This window comes from Ptychodera flava, chromosome 17 (assembly GCF_041260155.1).
Source record: "Ptychodera flava strain L36383 chromosome 17, AS_Pfla_20210202, whole genome shotgun sequence".
Taxonomy (NCBI): domain Eukaryota; kingdom Metazoa; phylum Hemichordata; class Enteropneusta; family Ptychoderidae; genus Ptychodera; species Ptychodera flava.
In genome coordinates, this window is record NC_091944.1 from 15048260 (window position 1) to 15058032 (window position 9773).

Here is a 9773-nt window from a genome sequence, read left to right on the forward strand (position 1 = left end):
GTACATAGCCAGTTACATCAATTTTGGTCAATCCAATCAAGATAACCCTAATTAGGAAAGTTCATTAAATATGCAAATTGGGAATTAGCTGAAGTGCAACTGCTAAATGACTTTGAATAATTTTGTAACCTAGAATCTTCAATTTTTCACCAACTTTGATCAAGTTAATCGAGGCGTATATCCCTAATCAGGAAAGTTCATTAAATATGCAAATTAGGAATATACTTACATGTGACACGTTTACGTCATTTATGGTGGATAAATAATTGTGTGATCAACATTTATAGAAAATCTTATCAAATTCTGTGCAGCTGTTCTCATTGTGTGTCTGTCAGTTCTAAAATCATTAATTATGCAAATGAGCATGAAATATGCAAGCCAGTGGCTTATCAATTACCGGAAAGCTTCATTAACTTTGGAATATCCCAGTTCCCTACTTAGTTATCAGAGGATTAGTTTCACAGACCTGCCTTTCCTACAATGGCACCAGCTGGATAAGATAAACGTAACAATGGAATATTAACACATTGGGGGATTGAAAGTCTTCTGTTTGTCACCCGAGTTGGTCAGAAAAGGACCCGGGTTTCGGGTACCATGCAGTCTTTCCTTAATGTCCGATCAGAATCAAATTGGGCACATAGATTCTGTTTGAGAATGGCAAGAACTGATTAGTTTTTTAGCGTGTGACTTTTGTGATTTTCTGATGAGGGATATACCATGATTGACGTCATCAAAGTCGATGAAACCAGCTATGTACATTGAAGAAATATGATAAAATATTCATGAAGTTATTTAGCATTTTTACATCAGCAATTTAAGACTGGAAGGACTAGTACTCTAAAAACGTTTATGAAACTTGCAATGTATATTGATGAGACATAACTTTTAACTTTATATATTGTATGTATAAATATAGCATAAGTGAAAGATATTTTGCTTTTTCATTTCAGCTTATAATTTGTATATCTAATGAACTTTCACAGTCTAAGTTGGCATATATGAGTCTTAGCTGCTGAGAGTTATAAATTGTACTTCAATTCAATTTACTTGGATTTTAATATCCATTTGATGGTGTTCAGTTTTGGACATGTTGTTCTTTCATCTGAAATGTACCATACCACACTCTCTGTCAGTGTGTGTTGAGTAATAAAAGATTGATTGATTGATTGGCATATATGGCTTGAAGGAGAGACTAAAAGCAATTACACTTGCTATATAAAGTGGTGATACAATGACAGCAGTCAAAAAAATTAATTATTTTTATTTCAGCTAATTACATATTTATATACTTAATGACCTTTTTCGGAATTACTCTGTCGTGAATGTTGTTCATGATGGTGATCATAACATTTTCAATGAAGTTGCCCAACTGGGATACGATTTCAATATTAAAGGCTTAATACTTTACTTTACTATATATACTTTACACGTTAGCATTTTCAGTTCATATCTGGTTTAAGTTGAGGACGAATTTTGTCATTTATCCATCATCCGGTAGTGTCACTTCGGCTTTCTTCGGATATGACGCTGAAGTTGACACTGAGAAGCGTCATTTTCAGGGTCAGCTCAGGGCATCAGCTTGAAAGGTTACTTGAGGATGAGGATGACGCCAACTTTACGCTCGTCGCACGGTGGCGTTGTTTCAGGTCAACAAACACCACAGGTCAACAGTGGGTTTCATCATCGTGCCGTCGTCGTAATGCAAGTTGTGCATTCTCTCAGCAAAAGTTTCAACATCCACGTAACCAGTTGTACAGACTACTTTAAATAATGTTGATGTTCTGTCCGACATGTGCTAACGTATTAGTTGTCGAAGAGGGCGAGAACTGTCTAAGATTTGCTTGTAACACGTGTGCATTCGTACAAAATGTCAAACGCAAGGCAAGTACAATTACTCTATACCACTCGTAAATTTTATCGTTGCATATTGTCTATTTCTTCGGTAAAGCAAGGGAAACCAAGGATAAACAAACAAACAAATAAATGCATATAAGAGAAAATAATGACTCGAATAAGAATCGGTATGATTGACTAAACACATGCAAAACACTCAAGAAGATGCGACGTCTGTATCACCACTCACTAAACTTCGATATTTGATAGCTTGCACTTGTGTCAAAATATTCATGCCTGCTGTGCTTTTTGTTTAAAAATCCATCATCTTTGTATTTATAGGGGGGACGGGCAATTTCTGAAAGTACCTGTGCTGTGTACACATCAAGTTCACTTTTGTTCTACCTCAGCCGTATATTCAGGTGCCACCAACTGGTAAATTTCATCAATTTCACAAAATCATCACAAAACATGATTTGAAGGCTGATATACCGATTTTACTTATTTTGACCCTGTCTTAAATTTGGAGGGGAAAGTAGAGCTGTTCGTAACTGCCCTCCCACTTGCATACACGGAAAATATGTCCTCCCACTGAATTTTGATGCCCACTGCCCTCTAGTATCTATTGTGTGCCCTCTCCCACTCCCTACAACAATTCAAGCTCCCCATTGCCATCTCCCCACTACTGATATTCCCCATTGCTCACTAGATGCCCATTAGCAACACAGATCAATGGAAAACCATGCGAGCAGCTAGCAGTATACCTTGGAACATTGCTCCCCTCTAAGTTAGACGCTTTCCTCTGAAGTTCTATCAGCCACAGCCTTTACCCTCCCTCTATGCATTTTCCCGTACCCACTGTCAAAATTTTCTCCCCGCCTGCTGAAAACAATGAAATTTCTTCCCCACCCACAGTAAATATCGATTTTCTTTCCTCTGCCTGCTGATTAGCTTTGAAAATTGCCCACCCGCTGAAAAACTGCGCACAAATACCTTTTTGCACGAACAGCTTAGTTGGCAGCACCTGCCTATATTCGAAAGTTCTGACGCTGTGATTAGTGTATGTCCTGTTTCGAGTGTCCCAGCTGAAGACACACACTCAGTAGATAGCCAATCAAATCATCCATACTTTCAAATATACAGCCAAGGTAGAACAAAAGTACAGTAGATGTATATATAGCATAGGTCCTCTCAGAAATTGGCCTCAAAAACGCACAGATGAACTTTAGTGCAAAGAAAAGCAGATTTGAATTTTACATGGAGTGGGAGCCATCACTGCTGATTTATTGAATAAATTGTGTGTCTTTGTGCATAGAAACAGTGCGCTCTGCAATATATGTGTATAATTGTGGCGATTTTGTTCTCAGTTTTTCATCTTTGGGTCTCTGTGGCTGTCTACCAGGTACCGAAACCATAAGCAACTGTGATCACTCTTGATTCATGTGTCACTTTGTCAACAGGATTGCACAACAATGTATCAAATTCGCCTCCAAAACAGGATGCACAACAAAACATTAACATAACAGGAGATTCCATCTCTCATATTGAAATATTACAACACCCAGGTTTAGTGTATAGGTTTTCTATACACTTCACGTCTGGTGTGTGGAGACTGCATTGGAAAATGCATTTTTTCAGTTTAACACACTGTAGCATCCCCACTCCCAACACACACCCAAGGAGTGTTTTGGCTATGGATCCGCAACAATATAATAATAATAAATGAATATATATCTATAATAAATGAATAATAATAATAATAATGATTTTCTTTTCTCTGATTCCAGATATCAAACAGAAAATATCCAAAATTGAAAGAATTGGATGATGTGCTTGGAGGAGCAGCAGCATGGGAAAATGTTGATTCAACAGAAGGTAGATTTCTCCATTTTCAGGATGTGTTTGCAAATATCTCTCTATGGACATATGAGACTGGATTCTTTAAGTGAATACTTTCTTGTTGAAAATTCAGCCTGGAGGATATACAGTTTTGTAGATATGTAGATGCAAGATCTTTTACTGATATGTGTGTCTATGTATGCATGCTATGTAGCTATACTTGTCTTGAGCCTGATGTACCTCCCTGAGATTTCAATAATGCTATTCTGTCATCCCATGTATTGACCCTAGTTGCCATGAAATTCTAAGCTGTTGAACCAATGCACCTACTGTAGCCATGAAGGGTGCTTCTACCTCAATGCTGTAACTTATAACTAGCATTACTTGTGACTTACAACTAACACACTTCATTTTCCAATGATCTCTGTACCAGAAACTTGTCCCAAGTGTGGACACCAGAGGGCATACTTCATGCAGATCCAGACCAGATCAGCTGATGAGCCGATGACGATCTTCTACAAATGTTGCAATGCTGAATGTGGGCACAGGTGGAAGGACTAGACGTCAAAAGTTTGTGCTATGTAAGGAAGAATGGAAGCTTTGATGCTGAACCAAGGATGCTTCATACACCGTGAGTGGAAACAGGCATAGAAGACAAAATGAGTGTATCTAAAAGGTTGTCAAGATCATGAATAAGTCATTTATATGGCAAGGTACATTCTGTGATTGACTGTCACATAACCACGTTTTGAAATGCAATGGCAGCCATGACTACGACCATGCTATGACTGACTTGTGAATTGGACATGAACGTTCTATCAGGAAATCTGAAGATTGTAGAGATTTACATATTTTATGCTCAGAAATATTGTGGCATCTATGACAGATTCTGAGAACTAATTCATCCTATTATATCTGTCACATTTACACATGTATTTTTACCATAGACGGTAGAAGAGAGAGGGACATGTAACTACAGCTAACATCAAAGGACCAGTTGATTTACATGTTTTGATGTGGGTATTAATGCCCGATAAACAAAACCTGTGCCAGATGACATCACACTTTCACCATATTTGATTCCCATACTCGTTATAGTGTGCCACGGCTCTATTGTAAATGTAAGATTTTGTTTCCAGAACATGTTTTACTTTTTTGGTAATAAAGAGTTTTGTTAGTTAAAACCCGAACTTTGTCAGGTAAGGTGTTATTTTCTATCTACTTCGGCAATATGACCTCAAAATCATTGCTCCGCTGTGTGCGTCCCTGTGCTACCGGTGCACCTTCAAAGGATCAATCAATGTGAACACTGTGTCAAATTTACATTATATTATATCATGCTACCATGCGCCATTCTGATTGGACGAGAGCTCATTCTACCGATGCTAAAATACTGTTTTAGCACTGATAGCGGTGGTAAAACGGGCCCCTAAACCAGCATTTTCGAAAATTGCCCGGTCGGTGCATTTGAACGTACCTATCTAAACCATAGACCCTCGACAAAAACCGAAATAGTCCACTTTGTTTCGAAGACCGAAGACCGAATTTTGATACACAGACAAAGTGTGGGTCTATAACTCACCTCTTAGTGTAAATAAGTTGAGATCGATGATCGATGACAGACATATCTGAAGCAGCACATTTCGGGTGTGATGCACACAACAAATATTAGGGCGAGACGCGATATATCCTACCGCTCTTTAAAATGAAGATAGTATTCGTTCATACACAAATAAATTGACACTTCCTCACAGTAACAGTATGTCATATATTCTTTACCAAAGTTTGGGCTGTAACAGACCGGGATATCCTGACGATGTACACCAAGAAGTCCACATAACAATGGGATGACTCGTGGCGACTGCGACTAAATTTGACATCAAATGCAACGAGCAGTGTCAGCGTCTAGCTCTCCCTGCATCGGGCAACACACTCTGCACAACTGTTCATCACAGTTGCAGTCATCGCAAGTCTGGATTATTTCAAAACTTCTTGCTTTCTGGTACAATTATCGTCCAAATTATCCGTCAAAAATAGGTCCTGTAACTTCACTGAGCCACCTCTGAATGTCGCTACGGCCGCGGTCGACGTATACCGCTTATACGGTACAGAATGAGACAAATCTATTTTTAGTATGCCAAAAAAGCCAGGACTATTGTTCTTATGTAAATTTAAGAAAAAAAATGTTACTTTTTTCTTTTGAGTTGAACTCTTGACCCATTTCTGTGTGACTTCAGCAGGTATTTTTTGACAAGTATAGTGTTCGTGTTGCATGCGAATAAAATGCAATGTCGATATGAACGTAATGCGTATTTATCGTGTGTCTGTAAGTAATCCCAACTTATGAAAATGCTCGGTCTCGGGCGCAGAATTTCCGACGTTCGATCTCTCAGACGTCCGTTTTCTGCATTTGGGGCTTAGAATGATGAAAATACCCAAGTAAGACAACAAAGGCAAGCAAGTTGATATAATATAATAGCAATAACCCCCTTCGCAGTCGGGTATACACTCGATTTTGGTACAATTCGCTTCATATAGCACTCGCCTATCGGCTCGTGCTATATGTCGCGCATTGTACCAAAATCTCGTGTATACCCTCCTGCGGCGTGGGTTATTGCTTAAATAAATCTCCTCTTTTGGGAATATGTCAATCAAGCTGTAAACACAAATCTGTATAACTTTGACTGTGTTTTAAGAATATAGGGACTTTTTCGGTGGGTGAGTTGCCTGCATCTGACTATAGCTTGTTAACATGATATACCACCAGTTGCATGCTCTTCTTGCTTCTACTGTCTATTATTTTACCAAGCAAACTTACACTAACATTCACTGACCTGTCAGTAAATGTAAACCTTGTATGGATGCAGTGATCTGAAGACCAACACTTTAAGGAAAAGAACTGTAGCAGAAAATGATCAATGTGTAACAAGCATCCAGTCAGATAAACTCACCCAGAAGCTAATGCAATGATACTGCCCTATTACAGAATGGACTTGTCAACACATGTTAAGTTTTAATGGCATCCTGCCATTCATCAACAGTAAGACAAGGTACTTCTGTGATCTGTCTTGCACAGATATGCAAGGTTCTCCACAAGGGGATTTTTTAAGGGGTGCCCTGCCCTCTGTTTTTCAAGCAATCTGTTCATAGCTTGATAACCATACAAAAGAATACATTTTCGTGACAAAATCCACAAAAAATGCATTCTCATGGAAACCGACCATCCTTTGTTTTTCCATTCTGTGGAGAACACTGATCTGTGCAAGAAAGAAAATGCTGCTGTGACAAAACACCAAGCATAAGGCAAGCTTGAGTTGGTCATATTTCAACACTGGAAGCCTTTTCATGGCATCAAAATACTGTCTCTGATGTATTAAAACAAATATTTTAGATGTCAGACAATCAAGAAGCATGTCATATGCAAAGCAAGGCCAATGGTAACTGAATCTCAATGAACAAGTTTCACTATGACCAGACATTAAACAATTTTACTGAACTTTTCAGTCATGTTGCTTTCTTTCACCCTTGAAATAAACCCACATAAAGTCAATGTCAGGTGCTGCCGTGGAGCATAATTTCTCGAGGGTCTATGCATGGAGGTATGATTTGTAGCAGTATGCTACTTGTCCCACAAAATAAAGACATGATATTCAACCATCTTCAAGTGTACTACATTTAGATTGTTGGTAGTGTGTACTTCTTGCTCACGCAATTACCATTTTCTTTAGGGATGGGCCATTAGATCTTGGGAACAGGGTAGTCAAAAACAAAATTTTCAAAGCAAAAAGTTAGGAAAAACAAATCTTCAGACTAGTTTGCAAAAAAAATTAAAATCAGAACGCAAAAAAAAATATAAATTTGACAGTTAACTTAAAACCGGACTTGGGGGAAAAAATTTCAAAAATTTACAATTGTTAAAAAACAATATTCACAATCTGATTGTGACCACCCCCACCTCCCAAGATGTAATGGTCTGGCCTTTATTGGTGCAAGGTCATGAAACATATGTAAAATGTTATAATGCCACAACAGAGTTTTTACTATTTCTTAGACTGTGCTTCTCAGAAATACAGTACTGCTTTGCTGTCTGCACAGTGCAGAACCCAACATGTACTGTGTCAAAGTGCTTTTTTATTAACAGGCTATATCTTTGAATGTTTCACTATTGAGGAGCCTTTGTGGCTTCATAACTTCCATTTGACAATAACATCGGAATCAAGTAATGTAGAGAACAACATGAGGGTACGTCCTGAAATCATGCATACCAAAAGTTTCTGTTCATTGGCACAAAGGAATGTGCTACAGTTACACACTTATCCAATGCACACAGTATTGAGGTTGCAGTGGCAGGCAGATCGAGTACGGGATCGATCTAGCAGACTACGCGGTGAACGAGCGCCTGTGAACACATAGCTGAATCAGCTATTGCTTACTAAAAGGGACATCTTCTGAGGTTTCATTGTATGGACTGCTAGATGTACTTGCCATAGAATTAGTGATATGTTTATCTACTGATGCAAATACACACCTTGTAGTGGGACATCCATTGATACAGTTCAACACTTCAAAAGCGTTCGACCCAGTGCCAGTGATGTTTTGAAGGCATGCTATACATTCAAGGTTGAATGTGCTTCAGAGTTTTTACAGACACTAAAATTTTCACAATACTTTCATGGTCTGATGCTGGTATAAATTCATTTTGAAGCTTATGGAGTAGAGTTTTTTATTGCCTTGTTATTGTGACAAATTGAAAATTGAGTTGGCACTTGGTATGGCAGTTCTTTTGAGTTCTAAATATCGGTAAATTTTCTTTTTGTTTAATCCAAACCGTTGCATAATGTCCCTGATTTTTGTTCTTGATTGTGAAAGACAATAGTTTTGTGTTTCCTAAAGGAAAACATGACAAAAGTATGACATCATACTCTTCTTATTACCTAGATTTGGGATTTTGAACTTCAGCTAATCTGGTTTCATAATGACTTGTCTTCATATCATAATATGTAGTCTTTTTGGTTGAAATCATGGAACAAGAATGAAATATTTAAATCACAATGTGTCTGCATGTAAACTTTGAAGCACATGTCAAGCAGATGCATGTTGTGCTACCAAGACTGAACCCAGAGTGCAGTTGAAATTTGGAGTGTGTTCAACAGTACAATGTTATCTCAAATGCAAGTTGGCCGTCACAACTTTCGAGTGTAACCATCTTTAGTGAAGGATGTATGCCGGCTAATGTTACAGCATCAGAGAGAATTAAATGCCAGCAGTATGGCAAAGTAAATGGCAAAAGACATTTTGCAAGACTGACGATAATTTAGTAATGTAGTTGGTAACTTATTTGCCTGACAGAGTTGTAAAACAGACATCACACAATAGCACCCTCTGGCAATTTTATGACTGAGCACCAGATCACTTTACAGAGAGCCAAGAGGCAATGTCCATATTACAGATACCATGTCATGAGCAAATAAACTATCATCTGTTTATAATCTGTCTAGAGGATTTGTTATTTGTCACTCATACAGATTGTGAGTTGATCAGTCATGTTGATACACCAACATGGACAGAATGGTCATGGGGAAAATTTTAGCTCTCAGCTCATTAGATTGCCTTAATTATCTTAGCTAAAGCCCTGGGATAGTCCTCCTGTGTGTGACATTCAAAAAATATTCACAAATGAATTACTGTCAAGTTTTCTTTGAAGAAATCACAATGTTTCTGTATTTACTGATCTCAGTCAGGGAAAACTTATTAGGGAATGAAAGACATGCAACTACAGCCATTTAATTCCAAGAAAGTACGTTTTAATTCCTTGAAACTTGAATGAAATACACAGCAATAGAAAGATGAGTGATCCATCACGGATGTGGCAGCTTCCAATGGGAATTCGGACTTGTCCTCAAAGATGTACTCCATGGCATGGTCCCACGTTCCACATCCTATGCTGGATTGTAATGAAGCAACGTCTTGAGAAGAATCACTTTGGCCATTCTAGTTCTGTGCATTTCTGCCAATATGGTACAAAGCTGACGGAATATCTTGCAAAAACATCTTACAACTTGAGCTTAGTTCTTCTCCAGTGACGTCTTTTGGCATTGTAT

At 38.2% G+C, this 9773-nt stretch overlaps 1 protein-coding gene across 1 annotated transcript; it reads left to right on the forward strand.

Annotated features, from left to right (window-relative positions):
* Window positions 1-1636: 1636 nt before the first annotated feature.
* LOC139115564 (DNA-directed RNA polymerase III subunit RPC10-like) lies at window positions 1637-9171 on the forward strand. The gene is made up of 3 exons (XM_070677799.1): window positions 1637-1881; window positions 3621-3708; window positions 4106-9171. The coding sequence occupies exons 1-3, from the start codon at window positions 1771-1773 to the stop codon at window positions 4231-4233; spliced, it is 327 nt and encodes a 108-aa protein (XP_070533900.1). The 5' UTR covers window positions 1637-1770; the 3' UTR covers window positions 4234-9171.
* Window positions 9172-9773: the final 602 nt, after the last annotated feature.